Below are 19,363 nucleotides of genomic sequence, written 5' to 3'. Positions count from 1 at the left end.
TTTGGCTGGTTTTACATGAAGGACATTGTTCTGGATTGGATTGATCTTTGTTTGGAATAGGGAAAAAGAAATCTCCAGCCTGTGGTGCAACATATGTGGTGTTCGTTGGTGAATTAAGCCACCAGTGCACTCTTACGCATGAATGGCACTATCAGCTCTGACCGGGCAGGTAATCTAGAGTGTGAGCTAATTCCAGACCCCCGTTGCCCCTGGTGATCAGCAGTGTCAAAGATGACACCAGGGAACCATTTGTTATGTGTTTGGCAACAACTTTCTGCATAGCACTATGCATGTTGCTGTGAGGATACAAAATGGCCAGATATCCTGATTGCAAATCCATTTATATGGAAGAATACATTGATTTGGAGGGCTCTTACTTCAATATGCAGACTTAGGAAGACACTCTAAAAGATAATTTCAGCAAGCTGCAAACTTAATTAGACTTTAATTCCCCTCTCACTTGCTAGATGATGGCCATGTCTCAGTATATTTAAACACTGGTCTGATATTTCATAGGAAGGGAAGGGAATTTGCACATTAATCAAGATGTGTGCATGCATGTTTAAGCGCTGAAGGTTCAGCATTGTTAAAATGTTCAGTTTCCTGTAATTCCCCAATGAGCATATAAATGTTGAGGCATTTAAGCAATGAAAAAACTAACATATCTCATGCAGACAGCATGAAGTCTGTAGAAGAAAAATCAAGTCATTGCAAAGAAGAATTCATATAGTGGTTAAGGTGTCGGATTAGGACCTGGGAAACTCAGGTTCAAATCCCCACTCACATCATGGAAGCTTGCTGGGTGACCCTGGGCCAGTCACACACTCTCAGCCCTGACTCCGGCTAGTATTTGGATGGGAGACCTCCAAGGAATACCAGGATTGTAATGCAGAGGCAGGCAATGCCAAACCACCTCCAAAGGTCTCTTGCCTTGAAAACTCTATGGGGTTGCCATAAATCAGCTGTGGCTTGATGGCAAAACAAACAAACATTACAACAGTTAACCAACAAACCAGAACAGAGAAACCTCAATATACATCTCAGCATATTATGAAAATTTAGCAGAAAAGTACATTTCCTGGAAAATTAGTTTTTTTAAAAATACAGATGTTGAGAAATGAGTTCAGTCTGAACATGCAAAGTGCAAAATCATTTCTATGATGCAAAGAAGAAGATGGTTGTCAGAGCTGGGGGGGACTATTGCCAGCTCCTGGAGTTGTTGGGCTGTGCTGTGAAAAAAATTTCGTTGCTGTCCTATAGAGGTCAAAAAATGGGGCCAGCATCTTTTTTACCTAGGGTTTCCAAGTCCCTCTTCACCACTGGCAGGAGGTTTTTGGGGCGAAGCCTGAGGATTTGAGGAGGGCTTCAATGTTATAGAGTCCAATTGCCAAACCGTCCATTTTCTCCAGAGGAACTGATCTCTATCGGCTGGAGATCAGTTGTAATAGCGGGAGATCTCCAGCTAGTACCTGGAGGTTGGCAACCCTATTTTACCCCCTTTCCCGCCCACACACATTCCTATCCAAAGATAAACAGGGCTTCAGTTTCCATCTCCTGGCCCAGATCCATATAAAAATGCATTATATAAACCCAAAATCTGCAACAGAATCATGAAAATAAAACAGGAGTCTGGTGGTATCTAAAAGACTAACATTTATTCCAGCCTAAATTTTTGCGAGTCAGAGCTCACTTCATCAGATGCATGAGGTGTAAATCCTTAACAGATTTCTCTTTTCTTATTGTTTTAGACTCTCCTCTCTTTATCACATCTCTCCCCACTCACCATTCTGTTGCTTACAGCTATAAGAATGAATGTATCTGCTATGGATGTTCATTTCATGCATCTGACGAAGTCAGCTTTGACTCACAAAAGCTTAGGTTGGAATAAATTTTGCTAGGTGCTGCTGGACGTCTGTGTAATTTTTCTGTGACAGAACATGGCTAAACCTCCGGAATGATAAAAATAAAAGACTCCTCCTTTTCAATATCCTGTTTTGCCTCTACCCAGCCATTCCCATATATTCAGAAAATTCCTAGATTTCTCCACAGTTCTGACAGATGTAAGCTGGCAACCTTAACATGGATTTGTTACAATGAATGAAAGACCCTCACGTCTGTGTAGTATTCAGAAATTGCCCTTTTTCTTCCCAGGTGGTAAAAATGATGATCGTTGTCGTGCTGACATTTGCAGTCTGCTGGCTCCCCTACCACATTTACTTTATAGTTACTGGTATCTATGAGCAGTTAAACCGGTGGAAATACATTCAGCAAATCTACCTAGCCACATTTTGGCTAGCTATGAGTTCTACCATGTACAATCCCATTATCTATTGCTGTCTCAACAAGAGGTAAGGCGATCTTAGTTTCTATTTTTAATACCAAACAAGAAAGAAAAGAAAAAGAAAAATCAAGGCAGAGGATAGATACTTGCTGTAGACCTCCCATTTTTAAAAATTCAGTTGTCTAAATCTCTTCTATTGAAATCACAGGAAAACACACTTCTATTTAGGGCTGCCAGGTCCCTCTTCACTGCTGGTGGGAGGTTTTTGGGGCGGAGCCTGAGGAGGGCATGGTTTGGGGAGGGGAGGGACTTCAATGCCATAGAGTCCAATTGCCAAAGCGGCTGTTTTCTCCAGGGGAACTGATCTCTATCAGCTGGAGATCAGTTGTAATAGCAGGAGATCTCCAGCTACTACCTGAAGGTTGGCAACCCTACTTCTATTCCAGATTAATAAATTTGGAAACCCAGAAGTGAGATAGGGTAGCTCTAGAAATTGTTGGAAACTGTATGGTTTTACCATAGAGTTCTTGGCAATTCCTAGAGCTATCCTACATCACTTCTGGAGTTTCCCCAGAAGTGATGTAGCAGCGTTGGTGATTGCACCCCCCCCCCCATGTCCTGCTGGTTGCCAAGCTTACCATATAATGTTCACTACAGTGGGCCTCATTTCTCAGTGCTTTACATATAGTGTTATTTATGCCAGTGCAGTGTGGATTCAGTAATGTCATGTTTGAATCATACAAACTGTATGTGAAGACAAAAAGGCAGGATATAAATTTTGTAAACAAATAACATTAGAAAAGGGGCATCTGAGGAACTGTACATTCAACATATATAGTTGGTAGAAGGTAAATCTAGATCATTTCATACTGCATACAGAGGGAATTGTATGTTGGAATGCTCCCAGCAACAACAAAATTCCCTGCACATAGAAAACTAAAAGAGCTTTTCATTTGATAGCCTAGTTTTCTACATGCAGGGAGGGAGATTAGTTTTCTACATGCAGAATGAAATGCTTTCACAAAATTTCTTGGGCATACCCTGTAATATAAATACATTATCGTTATTCTCAGGTTCCGAGCAGGTTTCAAGAGAGCTTTCCAGTGGTGTCCTTTCATCAAAGTGTCTAGCTATGACGAACTAGAGCTGAAGACAACCAGGTTCCATCCAACCAGGCAAAGCAGCTTATACACAGTTTCCAGAATGGACTCCAGCATGACCGTTGTCTTCGACGCCAGTGATGGAGAAAACACCAAATCCAGCCGGAAGAAAAAAGCTCCTCCCCAGGAAGCCAGCTTTAATGGCTGTTCCCGCATGAGTTCCCAAACCACTTCCACGGTCTCAAGTTACATCACCTCCCCGTATACATCTGTGGATGAATACTCCTGAAGCCATATGCAATTGTTCCATGGATGGTAGAGAATGCAGTGAAGGAATGAGACAATTCTGTTCTGCCTTAGAACCAAACACCCAGGCTTCTGAGAGGCTTTAGTTCCTGAATGCTGACTGCATGTAGATATATGTGTGTCATCTGAAGCCTTGTTATTAGCTTGTTTGGGTCCAACTTTGGCCTTTGTGTTCTGGGGTGTGTGTGTGGGATGAGCTACCTGTAGGGTTGCCAGCTCCAGGTCGGGAAATACCTGGAGATTTTGGGGGTGGAGCCTGAAGGGGGTTGGTTAGGGGAGGGACTTCAATGGGATATATTGCCATAGAGCAGGAAATCTCCAGCTGCCACCTGGAGGTTGGCAACCCTAGCTACCTGACTCCTGTTTACATCCACCTAAGGACATAGGGCCACCTTGTAAGTAGGAATGTTTGTAGGAATTGTACAGTACATGTTCACAACATACGTCTGACCGTTGTTTTTTATTCAGATGGCTGAATCTGGGTTGCGGGCTTGCAAAATTGACCCATTAGGAAGGCATGAAAGTCAGTAGGTTTTTCATATTTAATACAATCACTAGAGAGCAATTTTTTAAAATAAATAAATAAATGGCATACATATCTATAAAGATATGCACCTGCCTTCTGCTGAATCAGACCATTGGTTCGTTGGCAGTACATTCCTGAGGTAGGGGGGGCGAACGTCTTCTGGAGGAGGCGTGACCCCACCACCAGCGTAAGTGGCCTCTTATCTCAGAATAAGAGGCATTTATGCTGGCGGCAGGGGAAGTTCCATCAGATCCTGGGCACCATGCAGCTGCACACCGCCCCTCCAATGCCGCAGACTCTCCGGGACCTAAATCACGGAAGAGATATACAGCGTGGGGGGGGGGGACGTTTCCAGGGGCAGAGCTGAAAGTAGTCAGTTTCCAAAGTCCCTCCAGCCCAGGAAACACCCCTTCTAGCAACAGCATTCGCTATGGGGGGAAAAGCCCCATTTTCTTTTTAAAAACCTTTTAAAAGGCTTTTTTAAGCCTTGTGGCGGCCAGGGAACATCTTTGGAGGTGCCGCGCCATAACTACACTATCCCCAGCTACCCCAAGGGTCAGGAATGAACTGCTAGCCTAGCATCATCTACTTTGACTGGCGGCAGCTCTCTTGGATCTCAGGCACAGGTTCTCCAAGCCTGCTATCCTTTCCTTGGAGATGACAGGGCTTCAGCCTGGGACTTTTTTTTTCATGCAATGTTCTCTCACACTGAGCTACAACTCCTCCCTAAGTTCTTTGAGGATCAGATTTGGCTGGCATTTTCTGGGGCACAGCTGGAGCCAGACCAGGACTGAATGCGGAAGCAGCTGGCCTGTCAAGATAAGGCTCTTGTACGGAGTTCTCGGGTCCCAAGTCAGAGATTTGCTTTGCCACTTAAAAACTACTGGTAAATTGGGAAATGTGGCAATCTGGGCTTCTCTGGCTCACTCTTCTGGTCCTTGAATGTGCACCCCTTCCCCACCTGCTGTGCAGCACATCTGGACTATTTTTGGTGGGGAAATGGCTGGAAGAAAGGGGCAGGAAGACACTGGCAGGAGAAGCCATAGCTGCTTCATCTCCCAGTTAATTGGTAAGTTTCAAAGAAAGACAGCAAATTTCCTGTCCAAAAGTACCTAGAGATGCTTTGAGAATTCCCCCATCTGAATTTGCCCCAGAATTAGTAGAGGTCTGAAATACCTGGTCTTGATTCCAGAATGGTACTGATGCATTAAGGATTCTCTTTGTCCCTGTTTTTATTTTATCCAAATTTTGTACAAAGCACTGCGCATCTACCATTTCTCACAGTTTCCTATCCCTTCAGTGGGTATGCATCTTTCCCTCTGTCACACACATTTGGGGGGAGGGAACCTCATATTTTGTCACTTAAACTTATTGGACATCCCATTGTACCAAGATTCTTTGCACGTTTTCCCAATGCATTTGAGCCCATGTGCACATCAGTTAAACATGACACAAAACAAATTTGATTACAGACTTATGGGCAATCGCCTCACAGTGTTTATTGGAAGTATATTTGTGCATTAGTAATGTAAAGGAGGGAGAAGATAAGGAACTGTGGAAAGCCGTGCATGATCCAATTGTGGAATTAAGTAAATTCTTCTTGTTAAGCCAGAGTCGAGGAAGCATGGGACACAGTGCAGAAAGCAATTCCAGAACTGTGGGCAGACCTGATTGGCTCTACATGACCATTCCATGTGCCTCATTTTGCTGCTTTTTTTATTGACATAAGCCACCAATTGCAGTACTGGATATAGTCATAACATAAACCCTTGGTTCTATCCCTATCCACCATGTGAGCTTGCGTTCTGGATAACATTGAACTCCGTAGAATGAAGTGACGTTTAAGGGAGGATCAGGATTTGAGTCCAGTAGCACCGTGAAGACCAACAAGATTTCCAGGGCATAAGCTTTTAAGAATCAAATCTCCATTCGTCAGATAAGTGAAGATACGACAGAAAACTGTTTGCGAGCTTGTCGGTATATCTCCAGTTTCCATCATCAGCTCCGCTTGCTAAAAGTGGGCAACCTTTGCCTTTCAAATGGCAGTAATGCTTGGAAGAGAGACAAGAGACCTGGTTGGCCACTGTGTGAACAGACTGCTGGACTTGATGGGCCTTGGTCTGATCCAGCATTGCTTTTATGTTCTTAGAAGGGAGCCGGGAAGGTAGAGGACATTTTGACTCCAATTGCCAGTAGGCTAGGTGGCAAGTCATATTGAGTCCAAGGGCTATGAGTAGCTGATCATTGTCCTACACCAACGTCTTCAGCTTCTTCTGGTGATTTGAGCTCCCATTTGAATGACTGTTTCATCCAGCTTTATTCAGGCAGTTGTGCACGTCAGTAACACACTGTGGGTGAACTTAGCAGTCCTCTGCACATAGTTTATGCTATCCATGCATCTTGTTGTTTTTTAAGCTGCCTAAGAAGACATGGAAGGATTTGTGCCAAAAGGTGCCAAACCACACTACCTAATTTGAAAAGCAAGGCATATACGTTCAACACAGCAGTCATACACAGTGACCAATGGGTGGCAGAAAGTGCCATCAGGTCACAGCCGGCATATGGCAGCCCTGTAGGGTTTTCAAGGAAACAGATGAATGGAGACGGTTTGCCATTGCCTGCCTCTTGGTGGTCTCCCATCCAAGTACTAACCAGGGCTGACCCTGCTTAGCTTCCAAGATCTGTTGAGATCAGGCTAGCTGGGCCATCCAGATCAGGGCAAGAATTCAGCACAGCAGCCACACGCAGTGACCAACAGACTCTACGTTAAAAGCAGCTGTTAACGTTGTTGATAAATGTGAATATGTTTACATTGTTGAGCACATTGATTCCACTCAAAACTAGTTTGTTTGTACAGGTTTAAATATTGTAATATTTTTAAAGTATATGTCTTTACACATGTGCAGTGGTACAAGACCCCACCACCAGCGTAAGTTGCAAAATAGAAAAGCAACAAAGAGGAGTTTGTCCTTGAAGCTTTTTTATTGCTACTGGTATATGCTGGAAACAGCTGCTTTACAGTATTCTAAGATTTAATATTAGAATGCTGCTGTCTTGTCAGGAGATGTCTCATTAATCACAAATTTCATTTATAAGAAACTTTATTATTCTTGTACATGATATATTCTGTTGGTCTATATGTTCTGTTGCTCACTTGCTGCCTCATTAATCACAAATTTCATTTATAAGAAACTTTATTATTCTTGTACATGATATATTCTGTTGGTCTATATGTTCTGTTGCTCACTTGCTGAAGGCACAAACAGACATGAAGATGACCGCAGATCTCCATCTATCTGTAAAAAAGCAAATTTTACATCAGCATGGCCCAGATTCAAGTGAGGCTACACAGGAAAAGGAGAAGAGACTTTACCCTTCAACTACAACTTGGTTTGGCACCCAACAAAAAAAGGAAGGAAGGAAGAAAAATTATAGGCTTTTGAAGTACATGTCAGCATGGAGAACTTTGTTTCAGTTAGTGAAGCCAAACAGGAGTTGAACGATAAAGACATTCTTCCCTTAGTATGAGACCTCTAATCTTTGGTGTAGTGGTTAAGAGCAGAGATTTTGAGCAGTGGACTCTGATCTGGAGAACCGGGTTTGATTCCCCACTCCTCCACATGAGCGGCGGAGGCTAATATGGGGGACTGGATTTGTTTCCCCACTCTACACATGAAGCCAGCTGGGTGACCTTGGGCTAGTCACACTCTCTCAGCCCCACTGACCTCACAGGGGAGGGGAAGGGAAGGTGATTGTAAGCCGATGTGATTCTTCCTTAAATGGTGGAGAAAGTCGGCATAATAAAAATCAACCCTTCTTCTCCTATCCGTTCATGTACCCAGTGAGATCCGCTTGTGAAGCAGAGCTCATGAAACTGCACTTTCACAGTTCCTTCACACTACAGCTAACCTAGCCCCCAGGAATTATATCCCCGTGGGTCAACAGACTCTCAGGAATGTCACAGAGGTCAAAGTACAGGTCTACAGCAGGAAGCAAAACAGCAGAAATACCCTCTCCGGTGACAGAACCTTCCTTGCATCATTGGAAAAAAGTGGTAGGAAACAAGCCAACACTTTTACAGATGCATAGTCTAGATGGATAGGACTATGGAGCACAAACCAGCTAGATAACCAGTTTAAGTCCCACTGGCGTGCTTAAAATTCTCTCATTGGATGCATGTGGACTTAAATAGCTTAATTTTAAACAGAATGTACTTGTGCTTTCCAAATGTTGAGAAAGAACCTGGCCAAGGAAGAACCTGGGAGGATGCTTGTTCTCAATCTGACGAAAGGGCCCCTAGTCTGAGGGTGTCAGTGACAGTCACTTTAAGAAACATGGTTTCAAAATGAAAGGCAAAAGTCCCAAGAAATTCATCAGAAACATCTGATGAAACATCATTGTGCATAATTCTGTGTCATAAGCAATAACGTTCCTTAATTTTGTGAATATGGCATTTTGATTAGAAAGTTCCCTTTTCTTCGTGGGTTTCTTCCCATTCAGGCCAAAAATACAGCTATCTTTTTTTTCTTGGCCACGCTAACAAAAACCGATAGACATGTTACATTAAAATGGCTGCCTGTTTTTGCATTGTTCGCATAAAAATGGTGCAAAAACTGGGTGGTACTTTATAAAATGGCATAAAATGGTGCCGAATGGAATAAAATAAATACATAAATTGGTAACACACGTGAAAATGGGCAAAACTAAAAAGCACAGTGACACCCTATAAAAACCCCAGAAAGAAACAGACAAGTCCATATATCCCAAGTTGCAAGGTTTTATCAGATCTCCAAGGAGTATTGATTGCCACAAGGTAAGAACTACTTCATGCAGAAGGTTTGGGGCTTGATTAAAGGAAGAGCCATAAAAATATCATGGGCCAATCCTAGATATTGCACCACCCTGTTATTACCAGGAAGTCCTTTTTCCCCCACTTAGAACTGAAAAATCAACATAACAAAACCAGGCAGAATATTATCTACCTGAGAGACAAGAATTGTATATTTTAATTAACCTCCTCATAATAGGGGTGGGAAGATACAGGAGGAACCAGAATCACTGCTGTATCTTTTTTTCAAAGGTTATTCTGTTACTTCATTCAACAAATCAAAGCGAGAGCTTGAAGGTTATTCATTTTTTTCTCCCCTCCTGGCAATTGTCAGCCCATACATGTAATCATTAGCTGCAATTTCTATAATTACTGATGAAATAAAATGTCACAATAAAACCATCACAGTGTGCACTTGGAAATGAACTCCCTTGCCACTGCCAGCCCCTCTCCCCGGAACAAGTGACTGATTAAAAAGCCAGGTTTGCAGCACAACAAAAGAAAGGCCTGAACTTCCATTCGGAGCTCTCCAGCAAATATTTTCAGTATAAATGAAATAACATCTCCAGAGAGCCACAAGTCATCTATTGCAGTCAAAGGTATTCATATGACCCCATGAGAACATGCCACTGTACAAGAATGACTAGTGGCACATTTCCAAATAGGAGGTAGGCAGCCCAAGATGGTCACAGGAAAGCCACAACTAGTTTGATATGCATGTGTGTTTAATATCTATTTCATTATGTTCTTTCTTTCTCAGGTAGCACATTGCCACATATAATTTTAAAATAATGATACAAAACACTAAAAACTAAGATGGCAATCAATCCATTAAAATATTAACACCTCAGAATTTGCTGCAATTCAAAGAAAACTGCAACTTTATCAAAGAACATCTAAGTCATCTGCTCTTCTGTAAGCTTTAGGGTTGCCAGCTCTGGGGTGGGAAATACCTGGAGAATTGGAGGGTGGAGCCTGAGGAGGGCAGGGTTTGGACTTCAGGGAAGGACTTCAGTGGGGTATGATTCCCATAGAGTCCACCTTCCAAAGCAGCCATTTTCTCCAGGTGAATTGATCTGTTGCCTGGAGATCAGTTGTAATCCCAGGAGATCGCCTGCTACACCTGGAAATTAGCAACCCTACGTCGAGGTGTTTTCTTCTGATGGGTCAGGAACTCTTGCTGAGGTATGAGTAGTTCACAAGGTAACAACTAGTACTGTAACAGCTCAACTTTATCCTCCCACTGATGTTACCTGGATTGAATCAAAAGGCCAAGATAAGTACAATTTCCATAAACCCCAGCAAGAAGTTATGCTGGGGAAAGCTGAGAAGAGTAATTTGCAAGAAAGACATACCATAGACAAGGCCTATCTTCTGGTCCAAGAGGACTTGTTGCTCTTCCTTTTTTTGGAAATGTAAAGTTTGTGGCTCACAGAAGGGATTGGTAGCACAGCACACATTTCTAAGCAATTTCTAATCAGCCCCAAGGTCAAATTGGTCTATGCCCTAGGGTGGTGAGCTCCAGGTTGGGAAATTAATGGAAATTTGGGGGTGTAGCCTGGGGAGAGGAGGGCTTGGGGAGGGGAAGGTCCGCAGCAAGGTATAATGCCACAGAGTCCATCCTCCAAAGCTGCCATTGTCTCTAGAGAAACTGATTGCTGTATTCTGGAGATAAATTGTAAATCTGGGAGATCTTCAGGCCCCTTATGGAGATTGGGAACCGTAGACCAACTCAAAATGGCATGAGCTTTTTGTAAGAGGAACATTTCAAGAGGAGCTTTCTGAGATCCTCAGCCTCCACTCATCAGCACCAAAGCTTCAAAGATGTATTCATGAGAGGTTTCCGAAGCTGTGCTAGGTTTAAACTATGTAGGATTTTATATATAAGTATGCAACTAAGGTTGCAAATAGACTTGCCAGCTCTGGGTTGGGATATTCCTAGGGATTTAGGAGCAGAGTCTATGGGGTGGAGTTTTGGGAAGGAAGAGAGCTCAACAGGGATGTGATCCCACAGAATCCATTTTCTGATGCTACCATTTTCTCCAGGGGAACTATTCTCTAGTCTGGAATTCAGTTGTAATTATGGGAAAGCCCTATATGCAACCCTATATGCAACCCACATTTGGAAATGAGGCAAAAAAAGCTGTCAGCTGATAGGAAATCAGTTTCTCATACTCAGACAATCAGCCTGCCACATCTTGCAGCAGCTAAAACTTCCCAAATGGTTTCAAAAGCATCCCCAATTAGACTGCTTCTGCTTGCCATGTCTTTGAGGATGCAAGAGGATGGGTGACAGCCATCAAATCCTCACTCTTCAGAAATGGTAAGATGAAGCCAAACGTTTTCTGGCCTCAGCTACTGCCTGAAAGCAACAGCAGGTTTATGAGTTCCCAGACTGTGAAACTGATCTACTAGGAGCATAGAGACAGCACAGGTCATGGGCAATCCATCCTGTCACTTCCGGTCTGCAAGGATCTTCAAGCCCAATCACATCTGTATTTCCTAGTTTGAGGGCTCAGCCACAAACGATGTGAGAAATTCATGATCAGGATTTATTTTATTTAAAAGTATTTTCTATATCCCCTTTTAATCCAAGTCAGAGTCCCCACATCATTAAAACATATCAATCATTAAAATGCAAATATTTTTTAAAGTTCAGAGTCCCGTGGATTTTATGCGCTCAGCTCATTCATGCAGTCTATGAACAAAAATAGGATATAAATGCCTTAATTAATAAATAACTGTACAAACCAATGCAGAGCTGTTATAGTATCACCATGTCAGACTAGGAGATGAGAGACCCAGGGCTGAATGCCCACTCTGCTATGGAAACTTGCTGGTTGAGTCACAAACTCTCAGCGTCACCTTCCTTACAGGACTATCAGTGGGGTGCCACAGGGGTCAGTCCTGGGACAGTCCTGGGACAGGTACTATTTAATATTTTTATAAATGACTTGGATGATGGAATAGAGGACATGATAATCAAATTTGCAGATGACACCAAGTTGGGAGGGGTAGTTAATACGCCAGAGGACAGGGCCAGAGTTCAGAATGACCTTGATAGACAGGAGAGCTGGGCCATAAGCAATAAAATTGATTTCAATAGGGAAAAGTGTAAGGTACTTCACCAAGACAGAAACAACATAAGGCACTGGTACAGGATGGGAGAGAGTTGGCTTGATAACAGTGCATGTGAAAGAGATCTGGGAGTCTTAGCGGACCACAAACTGAACATGAGTCAACAGTGTGATATGGTGGCTAAGAAGACCAATGCAATTCTGGGCTGCATCAATAGGAGTATTGTGTCTAGATCAAGGGAAGTAATACTACCACTGTATTCTGCATTGGTCAGACCACACTTGGAATACTGTGTCCAATTTTGGGCTCCACAATTTAAGAAGAATGTTGATAAGTTGGAGCGTGTCCAGAGGAGGGCGACCAGAATGGTTAAAGGTCTGGAATCAATGCCCTATGAGGAGAGACTTAAGGAGCTGGGTTTGTTTAGTCTGGAGAACAGAAGTTTGGGGGTGACATGATAGCCATGTTTAAATATTTGAAGGGATGTCATGTTGATGAGGGAACTAGCTTGTTCTCGGTTGCTTCAGAGACTAGGACACAGAGTAATGGATTTAAACTGAAAAGCGATTCCACCTAAACATTAGGAAGAACTTTCTGACAATGAGGGCTGTTCGACGGTGGAATGCGCTCCCTCGGAGGGTGGTGGAGTCCCCGTCTTTGGAGGTCTTTAAGCAGAGGCTGGATGGCCATCTTCCGGGAGTGCTTTGATTGTGGGATTCTGTGTGGCAGGGGGTTGGGCTGGATGGCCCTTGTGGTCTCTTCCAACCTTGTGATCTTGTGATCATGAGGATAAAATGGAAGGAAAAATGTTGTACACAACGTCTGTTTTTCTCCATTGGGGAGAAAAGCAAGGTACGAATGAAGTAAATAAAATAAAACAAGGGGAGTGGACACACTCTGCACAGTAAAGTATTTAGCTTTCCACAAATATTTTAGTCACATATTTTTTAATTCTAATGAACTATCGGTTCCGTTTAAGATAGAATTTATTGCCATATATGCTATGATAGCCAACTCCTCCCTCCTTCCCTTTGTTCTTAACCCAGTCACCTGGAAAACAACATATTTTCAACATATGGAAAACAACATATTTTCAAACTTACTAAAATAAAACTGAGGTCTAGCATCACTTTAAAGAATAACCAAGTTTATTCTAGCATAAGCCAGTTTGTCTCTAAGGTAACCCTGGACTTCTGTTTTATTCTTCTGCAATGGTCTAAAATGGCTACCTCTCTGCAGTTGCCAAAATAATTGCAAGAGGAAAAGTTGTTTCACAGATCAGTCAGTACAGGTTCCCCCTCCCTTTTAGCCTTCAAATTACTTTTCACCTTCTGTTTTCAGTCTTCAACGATCAGCAGTCCTGCACCCTATGTTTTTGAATTGTAAATGCCTGATTGCAGTCTCATTAGTCATTCCCCTTGCTGGGAAAATAAAAATAATTTGTTTCCATAGTGATCGTTTTGATATTTATCCAATTAACTACATTTCTAAAGAATTCTGTAGAAGCATTTGAGCACCTATGGGTTTAGATTTGTTGGTTGATTTCCCCTCCCACAGAATTATTTCAAAAGAAGCAGCCTTGACTTTGCTGCTTGAGCAATACATTATTTACACCTGAACAATGTTTTCTGTATTTCAGTGCCTTTGTGCTGCCTCCTTATGGGGCTAAAAGCTGTGCATTGCAACGTAATTTTTTTTTAAAAAAAAACCAATAACTCATATAGCTTAATAAAAACAATAATTATTACTGTAGCATTTGTATCAATGCTTAAATACATTAGTCTATTATAAGTGAACTAACAAAATATCAAACTACATATTACATAGGAGATCCATGACTGGATCCAGATTTCTTTTTTAAAACCTAAAATGGAGAAGAGAGAGCAATTTGGACTGGAGTTATGGTACTGAGAAGGAAAGTTAATCTTTTCCCAATGTGCTGTTTTCCTGATAAAAATTAACCCTCTTGAGGTCCTTCTCCCCCCCCACACACACACACACACACTAACCACAGCTGGGAAGGGATCTCTAATGTGAAAATGGTGTTGGAGAGAAGATTTAAGCTCCACCCTCCCTATAGGGTTGCCAATCTCCAGGTACTAACTGGAGATCTCCTGCTATTACAACTGATCTCCAGCCGATAGAGATCAGTTCCCCTGGAGAAAATGGCCGTTTGAGCAATTGGTCTCTAAGGCATTGTACGTCATTATATCTGAATTTTCCGCAGGAAGATGTGGCTAAAGAAATTGAAATGGCCTGAAAACTGTGCTCAGCTGGCTGGTTGCAAGTAGATTGGCTTGAATGTTAAGCCCTCGAAATAGAACAGCTTAAGGCCTCAGGTGTAGTGTTTGGATAATCTCTCAGAAAATGTCCGTTGAGCTAGAGCAACAGACAGAGTTTGCTTTCCAAATATATATATATATATATATTTTTAAAAAAAACAACTTGAAAAACTCCCTGAAATGAAAAGCAGAAAAGAAACAGCTGATTGCTCCTCAGCTTTCTTTCTCCTTGAAACCTCTGCAGTGGAGTGCTGAAATACAGCCTGATTCCTTGAACGCAAATCATGAACACCTCAATGTGAAATTTTCTTCCTGTCAACTGATAGCCCTGTCCAAGGTCTTAGAGGGGTGTGTGTCTCTGCAGATTGCACTGAAAGACACCTATACTTTCAATTTAAAAGAAACGTTTTTTATACTCCACTTTTCTCTATCTTCAGGAGTCTCAAAGCGGCTTACAATCACAATCCCATCCTCTCCCTATAACAAGCACCTTGTGAGGTTGGTGGGGCTGAGAGAGTTTGGAGAGAACTGTGACTGGCCCAAGGTCACCCAGCAGGCTTCATGCGGAGGAGTGGGGAATCGAACCTGGTTCTTCAGATTAGAGTCTGCCACTCTTAACCATTGCACCATGCTGTGCTTCCCCCAAGCTGAGTGTCCAGCCCCAGCCTGGAACCCACCAATTCTCCATATAATACCGCCATCTCCCACGAGGTCTTGGGACATTGCCAATGCCCCTGCCATCTGGGATAGGGTTGCCAGGTCCCTCTTCACCACTGGTGGGAGGTTTGGGGGGCAGAGCCTGAGGAGGGTGGGGTTTGGAGAGGGGCAGGACTTCAATGCCATAGAGTCCAACTGCCAAAGCGGCTATTTTCTCCAGATGAATTGAACTCTGTCAGCTGGAGATCAGTTGTAATAGCAGGAGGTCTCCAGCTATTACCTGGAGGTTGTATTCAATATAGTAAACTCAACTGTAATTATGAGTAGTAGTCAAAGAGCACAGTTGTAGGCCAATATTAACACAGTCAATCTCTGTATTATACCATACTATATATAGTAACCTAATTATTATACACTGTTATGTTACACTATTTATATCATAATGCAGCAGGGCACAAGTGTATTATAGGTCAGTGAGTATGTCCAAATAAAGTCCATGAAAATAAAGTCAACAGAAAAATCTTTGTTTCCTTGTTCCTTGTTTACAAGATTTCCTTTTTTCTTCATAAAATGATTGGTTATGTCCTTGTAATTTGTAGGGTAGAACAGGATGCGGTAACTAGACTGTTTCAATGTTTTTTTCTTCTTCAGCCACCCCAAAGAGACATAGAGCCTGATTCAGCGTCTGGATATTATTATATATTCTCAGAACACTCAAATAGTTGTATGTATATTCAAGCACAGTAACATGTGAGGTATGGACCTGACAAGGTTTCTTTCTTGTTGGGACTGAGAACAAGAAAGAAACCTTGTCAGGTCCATACCTCACATGTTACTGTGCTTGAATATACATAGCGCTTTCACTATCAATATAGCTTCGTCAGCCTGAAAATAAACATTCATGCTTGTATACATAAGGTTATCTAGTGAGAACAAAATTGCAACTTAACATAATTTAACAAGACCAATGTTTCTTACCTCAATCAAGGAGGATAACGCCCATAATAGGTTAACTTAGGAGTATCTTTCACTTGTATGTGTTTTGTTATATGGTTGCACTTTATGTAATTTGTATTTAGACTTTTGAATAGATTGAGCCTGCACTGTTTTGTTGCATGCAACCACCTGGAGGTTGGCCACTTTATTGCCAAACCTAGGGGCAGGTGGTCTGCCACTAAAGCAGAGACTGTGATACCCTAAGAAGAAGCCAAGTAGTAGCAATGCCCTTTCCTCTCAATTCTGGGGCCTTAAGGGGGAACCATGAGGAGCAAGTTAAGGTCCTCCCCCATGACCAGTAGGGGGCAGTTTCTCCTCTCCTGTACACTAAGGGAGTAAGGGGCAGGAGCCTCATAGGAGTAACTATAGATTTTAGACAGTATCATGGGAGGAGGGGGTCACATGAACACATGAAGCTGCCTTATACTGAATCAGACCCTTGGTCCATCAAAGTCAGTATTGTCTACTCAGACTGGCAGTGGCTCTCCAGGGTCTCTCAGGCAGAGGTCTTTCACATCACCTACTTGCCTAGTCCCTTTAACTGGAGATACCGGGGATTGAACCTGGGACCTTCTGGTGCCAAGCAGATGCTCTACAACTGAGCCACAGCCCCTCCCCTAATAGGAAAGCAATTATTCAAATTGTGATCAGTAATAATTCAACATTTATAGAACACAATATCCTTATTTCTGTTTACTGAACCGAACTTATTTCTGTTTACTGAACTACATTGTCAAATATGACATATCAAGTCAAGTGCTCTCACTACACTGAATGTCTCCATCTAATTAATTAGAGAGGACATTGTTATGGAAGAGAAAGGACATGTCACAGCTCTCTAGCTGAGAAGCACACAAATGTGTCTGAAAGAGAACTGATCCCCCCCCCCAATAACATGGTAGAGCAGGGGTCCCCAGTGTGATACCAGCGGGTGCTGTGGCACCTGCTGACACCTTTTCTGGCACCCACTAAGTGTTTTTTAGGAAGTGGGCAGGGCCAGGTAGGGCTTTTGTCCAGCAAGGCTTCTGATTAACTATTGGAGATTTGATTGGCTCTGCAGATTTTTAAAAATGTTGCTTTGATAGTAGCTGCCACTACAGCACAAAGATCTGCACTGTGTTAGTGAAGTTAAGCTGTGGCCAGTAGAGTTGCCAGCTCCGAGTTGGGAAATACCTGGAGATGTTGGGGATGGAGCCTGAGGAGGGTGGGGTTTGGGGAGGGGAGGGACTTCAATGCCATAGAGTCCAGTTGCCAAAGCGGCCATTTTTTTCCAGGTGAAGTGATCTCTGTCGCCTGGAGATCAGTTGCAATAGTGGGAGATGTTCAGCCCTATGCAGCAACCATTTTGTGCTAGCCATTTTATTGCTGCACCCACCATGTCGTGTCAGAATTCCAAATGTGCCCACAGGCTTGAAACGGTTGGGGAGCCCATGTTAGAGTAACGGATGCTTGTCCCCAAAAGCAAAAAAAATCTGGCTCCTGATTTAAAACAATTTCATTTCAAACTGGGGAAACAGAAGCAAAAGAGAATATAGCTCATGTACCTTTAAACACAGAAGAGGATTTTTTTTCTTTCTGTTGGTACACATTTCTCAACCTTGCAGTATTGGAGCATAGGGGATGGAGTGTTAAAATTGGATGTGGCTATCTCAGGTTCAGATTTGCTCTAAGCAATACCGTTTGCTGTGTTTGTCTATGTGTGTGTGAAGTCCATTTTTTTTTTATCTCAAGGGATTGTTCTGGTGATATATTGAGAGAACCTCATGTAAGTCACTCTGAGCCCCTTGGGGGAGGCAGGTTACAAATGTGACAGACAGCATCTTCAGAAATTTTGTCCTCTAGCTGCTATTAATGGCCCAGGAGCCCTGAGCTCACTTTAGGGGCACGGGACTTATATACAGTCCACGGCAGCTGTTATAAAGGAGACAAATGAGTTAAATTTATTCTCTGCCACAAGTCTAAGAGAACCAGATGTTGTAGAAACTGTGGCGAATGTATAGAGCTCTCTACTGTCATTCTTTCTAAAACCACAGCATAGTACCTCTATCCAGAATGGTTGCATTAGCCAACAAGGATCATTCTGCCATTTTCTTTAGACGTTTTCTAATTACAAAAGGGAACCCACAAAGACTTACAGGAGGCATTTTCCCCTCCCCCACTATTTCCTCTTTCCCTTTCCCGAAAGCCCACACAGCCTCTCTCCATTTCCTTTTTCCTTCTCTCTTCCTAGGGTTGCCAACCTCAAGGTGGGGCCTAGAGATCTCCAGGAATCATAGTGGATCATCCAATTACAGAGATCAGTTTTCTGCAAACTTGGGGTTTCAGGTTTGTAGAAGAACTGTCTAGCCCATTCACAGCTCCAGTCACTGGATTTAAGTATCCAAAGATTTGGCCAACTTCACGATTAGTATATAGACAAGTTGGAACCCACAAGGACTTGTGGGAGGCATCTCATTTTTCCCCTCCCCATTATTTCCTCTTATCCTGTCCTGAAAGCCCCCACAGCCTCTCCCCTTTTCCTGCTTCCTTCTCTCCTTCCCATCCAACAGCCTACCTACATTTATTTGCTCCTCTGTCTGCAGTTTTCCCTTCCCAGCAGTAGTCTAGGATTGCCAATCTCCAGGTAGTGGCTGGGGATCTCCTGGAATTACAACTGATTTCCAGGTGAAAGAGATCCATTTACCTGGAGAAAACAGCCACTTTGGAAGGTGGACTCTATGGCAGTATACCTAGGGTTGCCAAGTCCTTTATCGCCACCAGTGGGAGGTTTTTGGGGTGGAGCCAGAGGAGGGAGGGGTTTGGGGAGGGAAGGGACTTCAATGTCATAGAATCCATAGAAAGCAGTCATTTTCTCCAGGTGAACTGATCTCTATTGGCTGGAGTTCAGCTGTAATAGTGGGAGATCTCCAGCTAGTACCTGGAGGTTGGCGACCCTAAGTATACCCCATTGAAGTCCCTCCCCTGCTCAACCCTGCCCTCTTCAGGCTCCACCCCCAAAATCTCCGGATATTTCCCAACCAGGAGCCAGCAACCCTGAGCCTCTACCTAGGAAAACTATGGCCCAGTTGTGTGGTGGTGGCCACTGGGCCAGGCCCACTTGTATGGCAGAGAACATGCAAGGACTTGTGGCCCCATATCCCACTCCCTGCATTATTTCCCCTTTTCCTTCCTCATTCTCTCTTTCTCAGATATTCACCAAGCTACCTTTTATCTCATCTCCAGCTATATTTATTATTTGTTTATGTAAGCCTTGTAAAAATTGTATTTATGTTGGAAAGTGTATTGCCTTTAGGGCTGTCAATTCGGTTC

General features: G+C 42.9%; 1 protein-coding gene across 1 annotated transcript in view; it reads left to right on the top strand.

Annotated features, from left to right (window-relative positions):
• Positions 1-3,670, top strand: part of TACR3 (tachykinin receptor 3) — a 48,502-nt gene extending 44,832 nt beyond the window's left edge. Inside the window, exons 4-5 of the mRNA XM_056855831.1 lie at positions 2,152-2,348; positions 3,355-3,670. Of these exons, the coding sequence (XP_056711809.1) occupies positions 2,152-2,348; positions 3,355-3,670 (513 nt within the window). The remainder of the gene's footprint in view (positions 1-2,151; positions 2,349-3,354) is intronic.
• The last annotated feature ends 15,693 nt before the right edge of the window (positions 3,671-19,363 follow it).

Source organism: Euleptes europaea, chromosome 9 (assembly GCF_029931775.1).
Source record: "Euleptes europaea isolate rEulEur1 chromosome 9, rEulEur1.hap1, whole genome shotgun sequence".
NCBI classification, from domain to species: domain Eukaryota; kingdom Metazoa; phylum Chordata; class Lepidosauria; order Squamata; family Sphaerodactylidae; genus Euleptes; species Euleptes europaea.
The sequence above is the reverse complement of the archived record's forward strand: the minus strand, read 5'-3'. Positions and strand labels throughout refer to the sequence as shown.